Here is a 21,016-nt window from a genome sequence, read left to right as displayed (position 1 = left end):
AAGAATAGCTAATTACTTTACGAAAATGTAAGTTATAAAACGTGTAAAAAAGTTGTCCATTTTTTTCAGCTTAGGTAAATTTTTCTGCAAATCTGTGAGTTTATGTCCATTTTCTTCACTATTTAGTTTAAGAATCATGTTTTGGTACTTTGCGATATCGAATTCCATAGTCCAATAGTTAAGAAAAATGTTTACAAAACTCTAGAAAAAATCAAGGTCGGACTTGGCAAATTAATAGTCGGCTAGATGGTTTATGGTCGTTTGTGTTTATGTTTAACCAACCTCTTTTGCTATACTCTATACCGACTTGAATTCATTTTGTCCCAAACACATTTTAACCTGAACCTGTTTTAACCCATTACCCATTTTTTGATATCCATTATTGAAATACAACTTTGTGTTTTGAACCTATTCCAATAAGTGTTTCATTTCGACTGAAGAACTCATGATACTATATACTGCTAACAGTTTGGAAATCTGCAGTTGGTTAACAAGATTGCTGAATAGGCCATGAAAAAGCGAGCCAGGGTTGAAAGATTGAAGTCTTTGAAGAAAAGAATGAGTAGTTAAAGCTTCACCACCACCAAGATCATCAAATATTAGCATCTTTGATATGGCCATAATAGTTCTTTTCTTCATTGTCATCATTTTTCTAGGTAAACATATCTTATGCATGTGATGATGAATATATGATTGATATTCATTAACCTTGATAATGATTGGATTGTATCAAAAGTTTCTTTTATATATGGAACGACTACGTTTTCATATATAGATGTTAATAGATACATTTTTGGTGTATTCGATACAATTTAGTATGAGTTGTTTGTTTTGTTAAAAATACATTCGGCATATCATGTTCTTGCACCAAGAAGGATTATGTTTAGCGTGATTGTGTTATGAGGTTTTATATTATAAAGCTTACGTGTATCACACCAAAAATAATCCGGTTGAGCTCGCCGCAACGCGGCACTGGATATAAAACTAGTTATTATGTATTAGAGATCGACATTACATGATAGAGTGTCAATATCAACATAAACTAGCATGTTGACATATATGGTCAAACAATGAGTACCAACCATATGGACATCAACAACTAATCAAGATAGAGACTTATGATAGGCAAAGTTAAGGATGACCCAAACATACCACATGAAAGTTTTCAAATATATTGACCCACCACCAATCCCTCAAAAGGTCCAATATTCACTCAAATCACATCCATACAACTATGAGTTTAGTATCTTGAGTCAAAACGGATAGAATGAGTTTAGTATTAGTCAAGGCTAGAGAACTCGTTGGTCGCTAGTCGGCCAGTGAGGTGGGGACTAGTGACTACTCGTGATTACTCAAGATTAATCAGGATTAATCGGAGAGTTTTTTTATATGTAATTTCCAGTTTTATGTATACATATACACATTTTTATAGGTAAATATTTTAAGTTGCTACATTTTAACTCTTACTCAACTCATTATTTTAAGTATGCAAGATTAATTGTTGGAATTTACATGATTTGGTTGAAAACCGAGTGGAATTTAGAGGTTTTAGCCGAAATATACAGGTTTTTGCCAGAATTTGACCGGAATCGCCGATTTTTGGCGGTCCGACTAGGCCCGACTAGGTTCAAATAGACCCGATTAGCAATTAATGGTCTGATTAACGAAAAATTACTCAGTTACCGGCCGACTAGCAATTAATCGCCGACTAGTCGCGATTTTTACAACACTAACACTGGTATTAATTGAATAGATGAATATATTTCTTAAATTATGTTAAAGGATTGAGAAAATCACAAAAATAGTTATTAGTATTTTTCTTTTCTTTTATCCTTCTCTGTACCTAGATTTCATGAATAGTTTATCTACACAAATTTTTGGTTGTCCATCTAGTTTTACTTACCTAAACTCTAATTATATTCGCTCTACATGCATGAATCTATACAACACATACGTGAATCTATACACATGGCACAAGAAAGAGTTTGATACACGAGTAAAGTGATAAGGGACTGACTTTCAGTTGTGTATCTCATGTCTATATGCAGTTGCGGACCTAAAGAAGGTACATGCGTAGCACGGGCTACGGCTCAACTTTTTTCCGGTAGTGTAAATTTTTATTTTCTTTTCGATTTTTATACTAAGGACAACTCTAAACAACTACGAGGACACCCCTTAAAAAAATTTTACAAACCAATAATAAGCCCAGTTGGTGATGATGATACAAACCCAAATAATAAGCCAAAATAACTAAATAATAGCATATTAGATTATCCCAAATAATAGCAAAAATAACTAAAAAAAATTCGAAACTGAACCTTGTCAAGACGGATTTACGCAATCCAATCGGCCCGAAATTTTTGAACAATACTACGGTTTGTGCGATCGAAAAGAATTTTTTACTTTATTTATTTATTGTTGTTTTTTTTAATATTGTATGATTGCACAGTAAAAAAATTGGGATACCCCTGAGTTAATGTTCTAGTTCCGCCACTGTCTATACGGGTGAATTATTTTGACACTAATATATACACATTCAAAACAAATATATATTCATAAATGTTTTTTATGAAATTTGAAAAATAACTTGCATTCTTAATTCACAAGGACCACCATCTCACCAAAATGAGTCGTATGGTCCATGTCAATCACTCATGACTTGCACCACTTCTTTTCTTGTCTTTCATTATCATAATCTCCCACTTCCCCCTACCATTTCACTTTCTCATGTCTTTATTCATTATGCTTTGGTCTCCTTTATGTGTTTCTGAGGTCAAAAAGCAAGTGAGCATGTTTAGATATGTTGAAAAGAAGTACCCACTACATGATTTCCATACCAAACTCGAATAGACCCTTGGCTGGATTAAAATCTGTCACGCATTTAGTCGCCGACTAAACGTAATCCTCTAACATAATCATCATGTTTGGATTGTAAACGGGTCGAAACTGTCACAACCACAAAACACAATGCGCATAATAATAAAACCACATATTTTGTACCCACAACTTAAAATTAACAATATGACACAAACTTGTACAATGAAGAGAGCTAAAATATCTTTAAAAGGGTGCAATGTCATTTGTCTTGACAGTTGAGAACAACACTACAATAATATCAATAATAACTTGTACATGGTGCATTGAACTTGTACTTCTTCATGGTTGGTCAATTTCTACCTTTGGTCTATCATCTTACAATCTTACCCCTTCATACAATTTTGACCAACTTTGACCAACAAAATTCAACTAAAATAAAACTGTTACATCACAAATTAAATGAAAAAAAAAACCTCATTACTCAAGAAGAACCTGAAACCCTAGGTGATGTCACCGGAAACAACGGCAAAAGTCGGGGCTCCGAATCTCTTCCAGGAGTACTCGCCGGCGACGGATGCAAATAAAACCCCTTTTTCGCAATCGCTTTATCTTCCGCTTCAACGTTCAAATTTGAACTATCTCCGGTCACCGGAGACCGGTTAAAAAGATCCGGAATAAGTGGCGTCACCGGACTAATAACCAACGCCGGAAAATTCAGAATTCCCGGCGAGAGAATCTCCGGCGTGCCGGGTCTCCGGGGAGAATCGGAGAACCCGGACCCGTTTGCAAACCCGGGTACTAATGGGCTGATCTTGAAATTCTTCATACTGTTTCTCCGTTCGTATAATTTAGAGGGTTTTTTGTTTTGACCCGTTTTGATTGGAGGAATGGGATTTCGGGTCGGGGCGTCGGGTCGGGCGGCGGCGGCGTGTTTGGCGGTTTCGGAGGATCCGGTTAGCATTTGGACGATGTTTTTGAAGGATGTTGTGTCGGCTTGAACGAAGGTGGTTGGGTATGGGTGGGTCGGGTCGGGTCGGGGGATGGGGGTAGGGGGTGGTGAAGGGTGGGGGTGGGAGGTGGGTTTGGAGTCTAGAGGTGTGGGTGAATAAGTTTCCATTTGATGGGATGAGTTTTAGATAGAGAGAGAAAGTGTGAGGAAATGAAGAGAGAGAGAGAGTGGTGTGAAGAAGTGGAAGTGGAAGAAGAAGAAAGTAAGAAGGAGATGAAGGTTTGGCATTTTGCATTTTTCTGTGTTTGGTAGGAAATGTCTTGGTGGGGCTATAGATCTATTCCTTTTAAAGATTCTCACTTGCTTCAGAGGAGCGTGGACTACACGTAACGTTGACCAGGTCGAATTATGGATTTAGTCAAAATGGATTGGATCTAGACTTTAGAGGTCGATGAAAAGCTTTTTTTTTTCTTTAAGGAAAACTTCATTAGAACAACCCCAAGCCCGAAAAATGGACCGGGAACCAAAAGCAATTACATAATTATAAATTTACACTAATCCATCTACGAAATAGGTTTGCACTTATATCTATTTTTAAACCATAAATAACCCAGAGATTTAACATCGCTAAAGACGCTATCCACCTTGATTTCGGAAGCCGAGAACTTCACCTTGTTCCGAGCCAGCCACAAACACCAACACGCAACAGTGATGATACCGTGCAGGGCCTCCCTCTCCCCGCCTTTAAGATTACCCGTTTTGTGAATCTCTAGCAAATCTTTGATAGAAAACGCGAAGATGGGCGGAATCCGACACCAAAGACTAATTTTCTGCCACAATATAACAGCCACGACACATGAGGTGAGGAGATGATCAGTAGACTCTTCCTCGGAACTACACAAGGGACACAACCCGTCGCCGATATCTATACCTCTCCTACTCAACGCATCAGTAGTGGGAATACGAGACATTTAAGCTCTCCAAACAAACACATTGCATTTAATGGGGGCCCATTTACACCAATCCAACACGAACACATTGTCGTAGGCAACCGTACCTTCGAGAAATTTCTTAACCGAGCCGACAGAAAAGGAACCCGAGCGATCTCCCACCCATTTCCAGCTATCCTTACTGTTATTTAACGAAATCGAAGCAAGAGCAGAGGATAAGGCAGCTAACTCTCTCGATTCCTCCTCTATGAACGGGTCATGCTTCCACAGCCACTCTCCAGTTAAACGATCCCGAACCGAGCAATTTTTTACCACTTCCAGCGAAAACAGGTTCAGGAATATCTCTTTAAGGGGAGCATCCTTCAACTAAGGGTCTAACCAAAATAAAATACCATCGCCTTTACCGACTGAGCCTCTAAAGAAACTACGGAGCCGAGAGCTACCCGAAAGCGGCTTGTTGAAAACAGAGGCTATGCTAAGCCAAACCCCACTGTGCGATTTTTTCTCCGACAAAAACGACCAGCCCGACCCACTAGCATGGACAGCGTCGACCACCTTAACCCAAAGATTGTGCTTTTCACATTTATATCGCCAACCCCACTTGCTTAACAAAGCAATGTTACTGTAACTAAGCTTGCATATACCTAGCCCCCCCACTTTTCCTATGCGAAACGACGTTGTCCCAGGCTACCCAATGGGTCTTTTTATTTTCACAAGAGCCTCCCCAAAGAAACTTCATTATCATGCTTTCCAGATCCTTGATAACTTTCACAGACGCTTTATATAATGAAAAGTAGTAATTCGGGAGACTTTGGAGGACCGACCGAATGAGCGTGATTCTCCCTCTAATCGAGAGTAACGAGGATTTCCAAAGCGCCAACCTTGATTCAAAGATGTCATACACCGGCTTCCAATTGTTAATTCGATTCATAGTAGCCCCCACCTTCAACCCAAGGTACTTGAAAGGGAGAGAATCTAGTTTACAACCCACCAGGTTAGCTAAAACCTCGACTTCCGCGATATCCACCCCTATACCAAATAAGTTAGACTTCCCAAGGTTAATTTTCAACCCTGAGCACGCATGGAAGCACCTTAGAATTCTTACAATATTCAACGCGTTATTCACATCCCAATCTCCAACAATCAACGCATCATCCGCAAAGAATAAGTGTGATAGATAAGGGCCATCGTTTGGGAGACTAATCCCAGAAAAAACTCCTACCTCCCTTGCCTTATCCAACAAATAGGATAACGCTTCCATCACATCAATAAACAAGAACGGAGACAGGGGGTCACCTTGCCTCATCCCTTTTCCGCATTGGAATTCGAAGGTAGGGGACCCATTAACCAGGATCGACGCCCGAGCAGAAGATAAAACACCCCATAACCAACTACACCACCTAACCCCGAATCCCATTTGGCGAAAACGCTGGGCTGGAATTTTTGAAACCGGTTTGAGAGAACCTGACCTGAATTGTAGGGTTCTAATTATATACCTTGAAACAGGTTTGATCTCAAGGCTGTAGGTAGGGTGTGGTTTAAAATCCCTAGTGGTTTATCACGTTACGTAAGCGATATGTATATTTTGGGATAAAAATGGCGTCCCCTTTAGCAATGATGGTGTGGGATAAAGCCCCCTCTAGTCTCTCCCCACCCCCACAAAAAAAAATTATACATACGAATTTAGAGTCTTGATGAACAGTGGCTTATATTTTAGTTCTTTTATTAATTATTATTATTAATTTTATAAATGAAGTATTTTATAAGAAGAAGATGATTGATTACTAATTAGACGTTGGTGGAAACTTTATCTATCTATACTATATTATAAAGCATTTCTCAATGATACTAACAAAATTTAAGTAATTACAATGTTTTATGCTTTTGGTACAACAACTTAATGAAGTTGATAAAATGGCAAAATAGTCTTTCTACATTAATATTAAAAACATATAATTAAATTTTATTAAATGAAAATTTAAAATCACTGAATAGCATTAAATTATAACTTTGGTTACTTGCACCATTAAAACAAAATAAACCCTTCAACTTCCCGAGGAAGACAAAATCGAAGACCTTGCAACCACACTCCATTTTTGTAACCGGCATGTAATGACTTGAATTAATTAATAATTGTTGGTAACTGAACCATTTTGATGTTATAAAAGAGATGGATGTCACCGGTTTCACACACAAGCTCGATTATGATTAGGAGCACAATGGTCGTAGCCGCACACCTTCGCTAACGTGAAGAAAAAACCATTACCATTGAAGAACCAAAGAATCGAGTTTAGGCCGGAGCCTGTAATCGAGGGTTTGGATCTTATACAAGAGCTGGAGAATCGTCCTACAAAACAGAAAACCGTTAGGCTCGCCGCAGAGATGGGAGGGCCCCTCTGCGACCACCCTCCGGCGTGAGGATAAGTATTGGTAGAGAGAGAAAATAGAGAGAGAAAATAAGGACGAAGGTTCAGAAAATTGTACTTGGCTTTGTACTTGATGGGGTATTTATAATGGTCAACTGTGATAACATCATTCGCCCAGACGCACTTGAATGGAGATTCGTCCTCGGAGATATGGGGGGAACGGACATCTTAAGAATGTCCGTTCAGGTATAGTCCGGTCCGTTCCAAAGAATCATGTCTGGCCTCGGGTATGTATCTTCAACCATTATCAGCCACGCACCATGACGCCAACGCCTTCCTTGCGTTCTGTCTGAGTGACATCCCAATGGAGCACCAACAACGCAATCGTCACTACGCATCACCATAACTCTCCCCGCCCTTTGGAGTTCTAACTGCCGCCATCATTGAACTCCCACCCTGATTTCGATCACGTCAAAGGTAATACACCGATTTGTTTGCTATGAAAACCGTTAATGAATTTAAGAAAGTTTTAACCATTGTTCAACATATATATTCAACTTTATGATGGAACGAAGCAGGTTTCGATGTTTTCTAAATGGGAAGAAAAAGATGATGAAAGTGATTACTTATTTGATTGTGGTTGACGGTCATTCCAGAAACGGAAGTTTTGCCTTGGTTAGGGTGGATTACAAAGAAAGTTAATTGTTTTTATGGCGGGGAGTTTTGAACCAAATACCTACCTACACTGGACGATGCTCTGATGAGAAGGAAATTTAATGTGTGATGTGCTCTAAGGTGAGGGAGTTGGCTGATCGTTTAATGATCTCGTAAAGGCTCGAGCAAAGGTACCGGATCCGGCTTGGGAGAAATTGAAAGTTTCAGCTTTTCAAATTTTTCTATGTAACTTTCTATATTGTATGGTTGGCCCTCTTGTGTCTATGGGGTTGGCCTTTTCACTTTTCTTTCCTTGTTGCTTAATTTTTGGCTAAGCGTCTTTGCTTAGCATTTAATAAATTCGCTTTTCCAACAAAAATATTGATAGTATTAGTGTTGATGATCAAGAAGATGATTGGTACAGTGGGAACCATACTTTATATATACATGAATTTATACGAGCAACACGAGTTGTTAATATTAATATGAATACTTCATATTTCTACTTAATGTTGATATTTCTTCTTTAAATGAAATCATAAAAAAATCTTATTTATTAAAACTTATATTGTGAATACTTGATATTTCTACTTCATGTACCATAACAAATAATTATTAGACATACCTGTTTCGTTGTAAAACACAAAAAGACTTGTTTAATAGAATATTTTATTACACATACCTGATTTTATTGTTGTAATATTGTTCCGCTAAAATCATCAACCAAAGTGTTGTGGTCCACGCCGTAACGCGCGGGCGCCCCACTAGTAATTAATTATAAGCACGTGTTAATGTTATTAGATAGAGTTAATTACGTTTCTCATCTATGTGGTTTGTTAAAAATCACTATTTCAGTCTATAAAAATTATCATTTCAGTCCCTATAATTTCACTTTCCTAACTATTTAAAAAATACTAGTCACAAGATTCGAACATGTGGTTGTGACCTTTATGTTGGAATATTGGTGTTGAACCATTGGCTTTGTGATTGAATGCATATTATTTTCCTTTTAACATAGTGATTAAATATGAATAGGAAACTGCGATCAATAGCGCGACTTTGAATATTTTCTTTTGTTTTTCTAATATTAAATGCTTTTTTTTTTAACGTCAAAATCGCTTTATATATAAATATAAAGAGCCAGCAAGAAACTGGTAACAAAACAAACAAACGAAAAAGAAAACAAAAGAAAGGACCCTATTACATCAAGTTAACCAAATCAAACGCCACCCAGTTCTCTCATTTCGGATTGAAGTTTCTCGACCGGTTTCTAATCCAAAGAAAAGCATCTTCTTTGATGGCCTCCGCAGACTTCGACATCGGGATAAAACAGTTTTCAAAAACCTTAGCATTTCTCGCATTCCATATTCTCCAAACTGTTGCTATCACGATGGTGTTCACTACCCGTTTCCAAATCCTCCCACCCGGACAATCCTTAACATAGTTTATAAAATCCAGAATCGTCTCACAATCAACCGGGAAACGAATACGGACCCAGGCTAAAACATTCCACCAAATACTTCTAGCCCACAAACACTTAATGAAGATGTGATCCGGAATTTCCAACTCGAGACCGCAACGAGGACATCCAATCTCCGATAGCAACACTCCCCTGCGAGCAAGACCTTCTCTAGAAGCAATCCTACCTAAAAGAGCTCTCCAAAGCAAAAAATTCGCTTTAGATGGAGCCCAACTGTTCCAAACATATACCAGATCATTAGCCGCACCCTCCAGCTTTGCATTTTCGATGTCTTTTCTAATCTGTCTGACCGAAAACAGCTCCTCCGATCCATTTCTCCATCTCCAATTCCCGTTCTCTACCACTAGATTTTGCTGAATATTTAAGCCCAACTTCTCAAGCTCCGCCTCCATTTTCCCGATATCCTTCCATACACCTGGGATAGAATTTTTAAAGGAATAAGATGATTCGCGGAGTCCTTTTTATGAACCACAGCGATAACCTTTGCCCAATGTTGATTCGGGTTTGAGTTATACCTCCACCACCATTTTGTTAACATAGCGTAATTGAAATCAGTTATACTCCCAATTCCCATTCAACCTTTTAGCTTAGATTTCATCATCAATTCCCACCGTATCCACCTTAGCTTTTTACGCGAGTCCGTGATGCCCCAAATAAAGTCCCTACGAATCTTTTCAAGTTTATTAAGGGTACTTTTTGGAGCAGCAAATAAGGATAAATAATAAGCCGGGAGACTTCCTAGCACCAATTTTGCCAGCGTAACTCTCCTGGAAAAAGATAAGTGTCTCGCTTTCCATTTAGTAAGTTTCGAGTGAAACTTGTCCTCGATCGGTGTCCAAAACTTAGTACGCTTTATATTCACTCCAATTGGGATGCCCAGATACAAAAAGGGCAACCGACCCATTTCACACTTCAGCACTTTTGCTTTATAATTTAGTTTGATTTTTTTCCGTTAATAACTTGCGTTTATTAATTTATTAAAAAATTGAATACGTAATTGTGCTAAACTTGTTTCTCGCATTTTGGTATACATTTTGTTGAAAACGAAGTTATATTCAAAATAACGTGTTATTTTGTATCAGAAACTATATGATTGGCGGTAATTTTTTTTTGTTAAAAAATGAAGTTGTATTAAAAACGACATATTTTTTTGTACAGTGAACTACACAAATATCGACACCATATTGCTACCATGACAAATTCGGATAAACAACATCGGTATCGCCATCGATAGTATAGAAACCCGATATTCATTTTTATGGTTTTTGATTGATGTAAAATACGGAACGAACCAAACCGACACTAAGGGGCTGTTTGGTAGCCTCTGAATGGTCATTAAGAGGCTACCTCTTAATGGAGCCATTTAGAATTTTACCAATGAGAAGGTAGAACAATGTGACATGTGATGATTTACCATTCAGAGGTTACCTCTTAACCATTTAGACTTGAGGTTACCTCTTATTCATTCAGAGGTTTTAAACCATTAAGAGGTAGCATCTGAATGGTCATTAAGAGGCTACCAAACAGCCCCTAACTGAGTTTCCGCCGCATAGCGCGGGGGAAATACGCTAGTTAATTATTAAAAAGGAAAGACAAAATTTGATTGGTTAAGAGGCGTGGGGCCCACTGGATGCAACCATTCACGCTAGCTATCTCTTTAGCGAAGGTCAAGGATAGCTTAAAAAGGAAAGAAAAAATAAACAAAATCTGATTGGTTAAGAGGCGTGGGGCCCACCGGATGCAACCATTCACGTTCACTATCTCTTTAGGGCAGGTCAAGGATAGCGCCCCTTTGGGGCAAGGCCGTCTTTGAGGGAGTGCGGGGTGGGCGACGACCCAGGGCCTAGTCTTCCCGAGGGCCCGGATACATATTTTTATTAAAATTTTATTATATATATATGTATATATATATATACTGAATGAATGAATAAACTAATAAGAATACCGTAAATGAGTGAAATAATATAAATAAAACAAGCCTTCTTATATAACTCCAGCCCAAATCCAACATAACATGTTGTGGGCCTCAACCACATAAACAATCATATCATTTGATCCATGACAAAAAGTAATTCTATTATATGCATTAAATCTATTATAAATTACAAATTTTATTCTGAAGTAGATATGATTAAATTATAACTTATTATTTTTTTTAAAATGTTACTTCTTAATGTTTGATGTTTTCTAAAAGATCTGGTTGAGCCTATATAAGAGACATTTTCATATCTATACATAGTATTTGTTTTGTCTTTGGGTTCATAACCATTATTGTCGCATTATAGTCTATAGACTTTTTACACATGAGTTATTGGTGTTATATTCTAGGGGCTCGATTTTTTTTCTCGCCATATTTCGAAGACGGCCCTGCTTTGGCGCCTTGGAAATGGGGGAAGGGGCGCTACGGAGCGTTATAAAGGGTGAGGTGGCAAGGACGCGAGACCACACTGCCTGGCCTAACCAAACCTGAACTAAACTAAACTGGTCACATTCATTCCTCTTTATCAACCGGACTCAAACCCGAAGTGGTTCAAGAAAAAACTGGGTTTTCAGTTTCTTTGAACGACCCCATTTCGACTCCAACAGTTTGGACTAGAAATCACATTTGCGCATGTCTGCTAAAGGCTAAAGCGTAGCTAGAATTTTTTTTTTAAGAATTAACAAAGCCTTCAAAGAATCTAGACTGCAATCCTAAGACAAAACTAAAAAGAGCAATGAGAATTAAATTATCTATCTAGTATCAAAGGATTTCCAACTAAGTGATACCAATGTGTGAATATATGATGAATATGTATCAATTTTATGAGATTTAAGTCCGGTGTAGAGAAAACGTAGATTTAGAAGTAGAATTAATAGGCATGTAAGAAGTTATTATCTAGTCCTTTTGAACAACAAATTGTTAGCCTCGCTAAATGCTACCAATAACTATTAGCAAATTAGGCACAATTTGTAAGGTATATAAAACTAAGATTGAGTATTCCCAAATTAGGCAGTTTGTATATCGCATCAAAAATCAAAATTTATATAACTAGGATTGGTTCATGTGATGTAACTGGAATTTTGCATATACGTACATTTGCAATATGACATATTACTAACTAACATACATATTCAAACATAAACTAACAAGAGGGTTTTTCTTGTGCGATAAATTTGAAATATGTATACTAACATACATATTCAAACATAAACATATATAAATGGGAAAAAATTTAGTAAAATACGATATTTACTAAACGTATATGTAAAAAATTATATCTACTTTTCTTTATCGCTGGGTAGTTGAAGGGTGTAATTATACTCCATTGAACTTACCGATCCTAGGCTCTAAGCATGTGTGATAGCCGTTTAAAATATTAAACATAAATGCAAAATAAATATCTACTCTTAATCGTTATCGGATAGTTAAAGTATGTTAGATCTACAAAAGAACAAAGGATATTCAAATTCCAAAACATGATCTATCTGATCAAGAAATAAACAGTAGATGATGTATTCTCATCCCAAAGATATGAATCTTGAACAGTAATCAGAACATCTATTGAAGATTTGCTAATATATGTTTAAGCCTTGGAAAGAACTGTTGAAGATAGTCAAGCACTGATAAAAACCAAAGTGTTGTTGAAGCAAAGATCTGTTGAAGAAGACCAAACATCTGTTCAAGCCAAACATATGTTTGATATGAAGCAACAACGGTTTGAAGATCAGCGATTTCATCAGTGTAACAGTATTTTGCTTTGTAACAGATGTTTAGTATATTAGATTAGATGTTAGATTCCCACAAATGTTTGCAAATATTTGTGGAATCTTTTTTGTTAGGATTGTTAGATGTCACTATAAGGGTGATGTCAGGCAATCACAAACAGACCTTTGTACTTAGTATAAATAGATCTCACCTGTTATAAATCTATTTATCACTTCACACACAATCTCTTTTGTACGAACGGATTTGTGAGTGATCAGGCTGAGGGGGAGTTTATAAAATCATCATATTGTAATTTGAAATCATTTGATTCGATGGAAAACAATTGTTGATATCTTCCTAATTGTGTGTTTGCATTTATTTGTCTTTTAGTTTATAAATTGTTTGTTCTTATATTTGCTTAAAAACCACAAGTATATCAAACTCAGATCCTAAGAAAGTAAATAATTATATTTTTGTATAAGTTACCCATCCAAACACGTGAAAATAAACATAAACGTAAAATATAAAGAAAACAAAATATCTACTATCATTATCGGGAAGTCGAAGTAAGTAATTATATTCCGTCAAAGTTGAATTTTTATCATAGTGGAGGGTTCAAATGAGATTTGTAAAAAAGAAAAAATGAAAAAATTTCAACCAATAAGAATGTTTATTTTGCTTCATTTAATATTCGTATTTAATGTTATTATGAGTGTATATCGGTAATTTTACATACATAATTAATTTATAGGTTTTCTCTTAAAGGGAGGAAGGGGCACTCTAGGGTAAGTACCCTAGCCCCGACCTGTGACATTTACAATTTTTGAACATTGTACAATTTCGATCATTTTCGTATTCAATAAAATGTTATATTTTATTTACGAAATGCATAATCGAATGATCGAGCGAAACGATATTCGTAACACTTTCGGACAAAAATCCAAGTTACAGATGCCTTAACACCTTTTATATAACCTAAATATTAGGTTAAAGGGGTTAAAAATGCCAAAAATGCGATAATACAAATCCAGGGGCTAAAACTGCCAAAATACAAAATGGTTGCCCAACACAAGGCTTACGGACCGTAAGCCTGGACCCCATACGGTTCGTAAGCAGTGCCTAGTTCAATAGAATTGGCAGCTGTCCTTCCAGCTGCATTTCTTGGCCTCCAAGTCGCGAATTTGCCACCATTTCACCTCCTTTGGACATGTGTGATGACACTAAGCATGTCTTAACACCTGGAGGGACACTTGTCTTGATTTGGTGAGCTCAAATTCACTATAAATAGCCATGATCTTGAGCCATTTCAACTTGCTTATTTCAAACTTCTTTCTCCCATCTCTTTGGAGCTTGTTTCCAGCTTTTGAAAGCCTCCTACTGAGTTCTGAAAGTGTTCTTCAACACAAGTAAGTGCTCTCTTCTAGTCTATTTCATTATTTTGGCTATTTATGAGCCAAAAGTCAAATAGTTTGACTTTCCGTTCTGACCATTTTGGTCAAGTCAAAGTTTAAATTGAACTTTGTAACGTGAACGTAATCATGAATGTATTAATCCCTTGCATTGCACCTTCTGATTACCACGTTTAGCAGGCGAAATGACAAGTCAAACTTTTATGAATTAAAAGTAAAAAATGCATAAAAGTTCATTTTACGACGAAAACGTTTTTAGGTATTAAAACTTACAATTTTGACACCAAATTAGTTTTATAACATTATTTATACATGTTCAAAGATGCCTAAATTGTCATTTCTAGTTTAGTGCATATTTCTTAGTCGTAAGTCGAGCGGTTTGACTACCGCATTGACTTTCGAATCTAAACCGTTTGGTCAATCTTAGGATTCGACCAAGCGCATTCTATTACCATAGTAATATAGGAAATAACCCTCTAAGGTTATACCTTATGGTCATGTTGTTTGGTTAGTCAAATGCCGAGTTGATTAAATGTACTTTAAATTTCTGAAAATGCCCTTTTGGCGCCTAAAATAGTTTTAAGCATATAAGACCATTGTTTTGACATCTAAACTGATCACACAACATTATTAAACTTATTTTGACATGTCGGACTCGTCAGAGGACTTATTTAACCATCCAAATCCGTAGTCACACGTACGACCCGTTAAAGTGACGTAAACCACTTTAACAAGTCGTAACGGGTCAAAGCACTTAGAAACTCTTCCAAATCAGAATGTAAGGCTTATTAAACCATATCATACGAGACCCAACACTCGTTTGGTTTATAGACCACATTTTATCCAATCCTCTGATTAAAGTCTCATTATACACTAACACATAGATATCCAACATATTAGGAAACTCTTGAACCATTGAGCTTTGCTTAATCATGGAGCAAGACACATACGCAATCCAAGTGATTATATAGTCCCCTCTTTTACGTTTTTAAAATGTTTTGGGGTGATTCATATGTGCCTATCATTACTTTCATGTTTTCAAAACATTATACATGGTTTAATTACCTAGTACACATAGTACAATGATGTGCACAAAATGCAACATATAAATTACATCAATTGTGGCATAAAACTAACCCTTTTTAGTACTAATGTTGGAAAAAGTGTGCTTTTGTCTTCCTTTTGTATTTTCAGGATTAAATGAGCTCAAATGAACAAAAGAAGCAAAAAGACAGCTAAATCTAACATAAATACAAGAAAAGGAACAAGCGTGGCATGCCCGACCTCCCGACAGCATCTTCCCAAAGCAAAACAAGAAGACAGGAGACTGAACACGCCCCGTGCTCAGTGAGCACGGGGGCATGCCCAAGTGTCAGCAGAAAAGACAAAGTGATGGAAGCTTCTACTGCCCACCACGGGGCCATGCTCAGCGGACACGGGGATGTGGTCAACTGTTGCAGACGCATTTATTGGAATTGCGAATTGCAACTAATGAAGAGAGAGACTCGGATGGACACGGGGCCGTGCCCAGGCTTCTGTTCAGCCTATAAATAGGAGTGCTTGGAGCTCTTGCAACTCATCCCTTGGCACACCACCTCTCTCACACTTCACCCACCACCCACCACCATCACAACACCATCATCCACCACCATCATCCATTGTCCATCATAGAGTGTGTGAGTCGTCTCGGGATCCAAGATTGATCGTAAGAGTTCTTGACAATCAAAGGCCATGTTTGCCTAAGTCTCTTACGTCACTTGGTGAAGACAAGTGTTTAGTGTAATACTTTTTATTTTTAATCTTTTGCACTTTTTAATTGGTTTTGTATTAATGACTTTAATTACTAGTTTCTTATGTTGAAGGTGATTCTTCCTTATCGTTTGTCCGTGGTGTCTTGGCATTATTTTACTGCCTATATAAAATATAAGATTTTCACCATTCATATCTCCACGGTCTATATGGAGATATGTTGGCTACCTGGTCGGGGGTTAAGGGAACGGTTTGGTAAGAGTCTTGCCATTGTTCAGTGTATAGATCCTACAAAGGACCTGGGTCAAATTTAGTAGGACCTCCTTCAATACCCAACGGTATTGGATGGCGGGGGTCCAAATTCTTTGATCCCCTCATAAGTTAAACTACTATTAAAACTTTAACCCGACTACTTAGGACTGTATCCCTGCTGACTCAGACTACTTAGCCGAGGGTAACGTCGCCTTCAAAAGAGGGGCCTACCACATTATGCATTAATAACTTAATTAATTATCTTTCAATAATCCGACCCTTTAGGATTGTATCCTTTCTGACTCAAACTACTGGGTTGAGGGTAACGTCACCTTCAAAAGAGGGGCCTACTACAATAACTAAGATAATCTCTTGAATAAGTGCAAAAGTGCGAAAATAATCAAAGGTTACACTACACACGATTCGGATCCAAGTGATTCATCTTGTCTATCTGTTTTTATTTTTATTTTATTTTCAGCATTTTAGTTAGTTTTATTTTTCTAGTTTAAAAACCTTTTTCTAACATTTTGATTTGATTAGACGTTGAGGATAAACCGGTACTAAAAGCTCTTGTGTCCTTGGACGACCTCGGTATCTTACCAACACTATACTACGTCCACGATGGGTGCACTTGCCCATATGTGTGTTTAGTGTTAGTGAATATCGTGTTTATAAATTTAAAACTTGGCTAAAAAGTGTAAAAAGGGCTTAAAATATACACCTAAAATATATATATATACTAACACGCATCAAGTTTTTGGCGCCGTTGACGGGGACACAAGGATTTTAAGAAAGTTAGGAATCAGCGGCCTAATCATTTTTTCTATTTTATTTTTATTTTTTTTTAGGATTTTCTTAGTTTTTCAGCTTCTGCAGAGCTCAGCACGGGCCGTGCCTGGTCGGACACGGGCCGTGCCCAGCAGTGTCACTAGCAGTTTTTATTTTCCGAGTTACAGAGAGCTGAGCACGGGGTCGTGTCGGTGCAACACGGGGCCGTGTCCAACTTTCCAGTAACAGGGATCCGGAAAACAATCCCTGTATCTCTGACCACGGGCCGTGTTCACTGAGCACGGGGCCGTGGTGAACTTTCTGACCAACATTCTTTTCTGTTTTTATTGCAGGACTTGGAACCAGACACCACATCTGAACCTTCTACGTAGTGTATGAGCTCCAGTTCTAGTAGAGACATAAAAGAACCTCTAGAAGAACCCGAACGCTTTCTCAGAAAAAGACTTAAAGCTAAAAACCAAGAGAAGGTTTCGGGTGACCCACTTCCAATGGCGGACCAACGTACCCTCATGGATTACCTACGACCCACCGTGGGTAATCTCGGCGCCGCTATCAATGCACCGAATGTTAAAGCTAACAATTTCGAACTTCGGCCACATTTGATACAAATGCTTCAAAACTCCGGAACCTTCCATGGGCTTGCGTACGAGGATCCCCATCTACATATTACTAATTTCTTAGAAATATGTGATACCTTTCGGATCAATGGAGCATCAAATGACGCCATCCGCCTTCGAATGTTTCCATTTTCACTAAAAGACCGAGCAAAAGCTTGGCTCAACGCCCTCCTAGTTGGTTCGGTAAACACCTGGGATGAACTAGCCCAAAAGTTTCTATATAAGTATTTCCCTCCTGCTAAAACGGCTAAATTAATGACTGAAATTAATACATACTCACAAGAGGATGGGGAATCCTTATATGAAACTTGGGAAAGGTTCAAGGAGCTATTGCGAAAGTGTCCTCATCACGGTCTTGCGGTATGGCAACAAGTATCCACTTTCTACAATGGGTTGTTGCCACACACAAGACAAACACTGGACTCTAGCTTTGGGGGATTTTTAGGTAATCGCCGCCCACATGAAATATACAATCAAATTGAGGAAATTGCTCAAACCAATTTTCAGTGGCACACTCCCCGAGGCATAAATCTATTGCCCCGGGCGCCCATAAGGTTGATGAAAAGCACTTCTTTACAAGCCCAAATCGAGGCCCTTTCTTCAAAAATCAAAAAGTTAGAAATGACAAAAACAGTCTCGGTTATGGCTTGTGAAGGGTGTGGTGGGCCACATGAAAATTGGAGTTGTATGAAAGAAACAGATGATCAACCAGAGTCGGTAAACTACATTGATAATAGACCTAGGCCGCCGGGTCCTCCAACGGGTACCTACAACCAAGGATGGCGTAACCACCCTAACCTTGGTTGGAGAGAACCCGACAATAGTAGTAACCAACAAAGCCTAAACCAACGAACAAACTTTCAACAACCAATAAATGAGTCACAAAATTTCTCTCAACAACAAGGTGGACGAGAAAGGCTTGAAGATACTGTATCTCGCCTCATCTCCGACACTGAAAATAAAAACTCGGATCGATTTCAACAATTGGAATCGAATTTTAGAAATCAACAAGCTAGTATACAAAACATTGAAAAACAAATAAATCAACCAGCTCAAAATTTCTCCGAGAGACCACAAGGCGCATTACCAAGTAATACCGAAACAAACGCAAAAGCACAAGTCCATCTCATAACGTTAAGAAACCATATCGTGGGTTCCGAAGAAGCTCCACCACCGCCAACTGAGGGAAGCACAACACCGCCCCAACAAGAGAAGAAAGCTTCTCCTCTAATTCAAGAGCCTACCAAGGCTCCTCAGGTTCCATACCCCGGTAGGTTAATTCGTCAAAAGACCAATGAGCAATTCGCAAAATTCGAAAATCTACTAAAACAATTGCATGTTAATATTCCTTTTATTGAAGTCCTAACTCAAATGCCTAAATACTCAAAATTCATGAGGGACTTCCTCACTCATAAAAGGAAAATTGAATCATTGCAATTAGTTAACTTAGGCGAAAAATGCTCCGCCCTCATACTCAACAAACTCCCACAAAAGAAGATTGATCCTGGAAGCTTCACAATTCCTTGCTCGATCGGGGAATCCCCCGTTCATAATGCACTAGCTGACCTTGGGGCTAGCATTAACCTCATGCCTGCATCAATGTTCAAACGACTCGGCCTAGGAAAAACGAGCCCTACCAAGATGAGTATACAACTTGCAGACAAATCCATCAAATACCCACAAGGTGTCGCTGAAAATCTATTGGTCAAAGTCGACAATTTCGTCTACCCGGCCGACTTTGTCATACTAGATATGGAAGAGGACACCGAAGTCCCCCTCATACTAGGGAGGCCATTTCTAGCCACCGCGCAAGCAGTGGTAGACATGAATGATGAAACACTTACTTTGAAGTTTGGGGATAAGGAAGTGAAGTTTGGAGTTGGGAAGAGAGTAGAGGACGATGACCCGGTCAATTACATGAAGGTCCTTGATTCGAGTTTGGATGATGCTCTCCGACGGTGCAACATGGGATGCAAAACATCCCGCTCGGAAAATATATGACCTCACTTCGGGTCTAGCCAAGGACCCTTAAAACGTGGCGCACCTCGGAGGCATTCCGCGGAACTATCCTTAGTTTAGCTTAGATTAATTTTTAGTTTAGTTTTAATTTGCAGGAATAAAATACACTCGGGATGGTCAAGGATAACAAGGGAAACGAGAAACATCACCCCATGCACGAAAATAGGGCCATCCGACAAAAAATTCTTCATTACAACAAGTTCAGCACGGGCCGTGTCCGCCCAACACGGCCCCGTGCTGCATAATTTGCAAAAATCGCCCAGTTCAGGTAACTGGACACGGGCCGTGTTCACTGAACACGCCCCCGTGTCCAGGCTTCTGTTTCTCTTTACTAAATTTTGTCACTGGCACCTGAACACGGGGCCGTGCCCGGTCACCACGGGGCCATGTCCAAAGTGCTAGTAACATAAAATTTTGCTTTTAACACCCTTTTACACATTCAATCAACCTAAAAACTTATTTTTGGGACACATTGAGGACAATGTGTAATTTAAGTATGGGGGGGGGGTGCTAAAACTTTGAATCTTGCAAGTCCTAATTAACAAGCCTTACACAAAACTCTATTGGAACCGCTAATCACCCAAAATTTTTTCAAAAATTTTCATTTTTTTACTTGTCTAAGTTTAAGTTGGGAATTTCAAGTTCTAACAAGGTTATATTTTTACAAGTTTACAACCGATAGCGTCATGATAAAAAGAATTAACATAAGAAAATTATGAAACGGCATGACACGCTTAGTTAAAATTTGATTATATATACTTGATCACATAAAAACCCATTCCCACAAAAGTGAGTTTTGAGCCTTTATTGAGCATACAAATACATATCTTTACACTAAATGCTCATTTTTCGTTTCTTGTGTGAATAGCCGCTTGGTTCGTACGACTCTAGAACTTGCCACGACAATGCATTCCCGGTCCTTACCAACTTAAACCCGAGTAAGTAAATGATGGAGGCATTAGGACTAACCCTTTTTTTTTTCTACACCATTATTTTTCATTTTTTTTACCACCTACCCAAAAACCCCTAGTTAACCCCTTTGAGCCTAAACATTTTCATTTCTTAACCCAAAACCCTTTTTACCCACCTAAATCTTTTAACCCTTTTCTTTTAGTAACAAAGCTCGGTTTTTCTTATGACTTTCCTAAAAAAAAAATAGTTGATGAAACCAAATAAACAAACAAGTTCATCAAAATTAACCTTGTTTGAAAGAAATGGTTCATCAAAATAAAAAATAAAATTGTGAAAAATAAAAAGTCTTTAAAAAAACCGATGCTTTT

The 21,016-nt window shown here is 38.1% G+C and overlaps 3 protein-coding genes and 1 non-coding gene across 4 annotated transcripts; all 4 read right to left on the bottom strand.

Annotated features, from left to right (window-relative positions):
- Positions 1 to 3,035: 3,035 nt before the first annotated feature.
- On the bottom strand, positions 3,036 to 3,998 carry LOC110922260 (VQ motif-containing protein 4). The gene has a single exon (XM_022166563.2). It carries the CDS (start codon positions 3,932 to 3,934, stop codon positions 3,299 to 3,301), a length of 636 nt encoding a protein of 211 aa, XP_022022255.1. The 5' UTR covers positions 3,935 to 3,998; the 3' UTR covers positions 3,036 to 3,298.
- A 331-nt stretch (positions 3,999 to 4,329) lies between these two features.
- LOC110924877 lies at positions 4,330 to 4,737 on the bottom strand. Its single transcript, XM_022168856.1, has one exon. It carries the CDS (start codon positions 4,735 to 4,737, stop codon positions 4,330 to 4,332), a length of 408 nt encoding a protein of 135 aa, XP_022024548.1.
- Positions 4,738 to 8,975: 4,238 nt separating this feature from the next.
- Positions 8,976 to 9,608, bottom strand: LOC110924878. The gene has a single exon (XM_022168857.1). It carries the CDS (start codon positions 9,606 to 9,608, stop codon positions 8,976 to 8,978), a length of 633 nt encoding a protein of 210 aa, XP_022024549.1.
- Positions 9,609 to 17,966: 8,358 nt separating this feature from the next.
- LOC118489408 lies at positions 17,967 to 18,073 on the bottom strand. The gene has a single exon (XR_004887427.1). It is a non-coding gene; the product is annotated as a small nucleolar RNA R71 (small nucleolar RNA).
- Positions 18,074 to 21,016: the final 2,943 nt, after the last annotated feature.

The sequence above is a fragment of the Helianthus annuus genome, chromosome 17 (genome assembly GCF_002127325.2).
Source record: "Helianthus annuus cultivar XRQ/B chromosome 17, HanXRQr2.0-SUNRISE, whole genome shotgun sequence".
Lineage (NCBI taxonomy): Eukaryota > Viridiplantae > Streptophyta > Magnoliopsida > Asterales > Asteraceae > Helianthus > Helianthus annuus.
Note: the sequence above shows the minus strand (reverse complement) of the source record. Positions and strands in the feature narration are given on the sequence as shown.

Bases quoted from the DNA above. Each gene is read 5' to 3' on its own strand.
- LOC110924877 (XM_022168856.1), bottom strand. From the start codon at position 4,737: ATGTCTCGTATTCCCACTACTGATGCGTTGAGTAGGAGAGGTATAGAT.
- LOC110922260 (XM_022166563.2), bottom strand. From the start codon at position 3,934: ATGGAAACTTATTCACCCACACCTCTAGACTCCAAACCCACCTCCCAC.
- LOC110924878 (XM_022168857.1), bottom strand. From the start codon at position 9,608: ATGGAGGCGGAGCTTGAGAAGTTGGGCTTAAATATTCAGCAAAATCTA.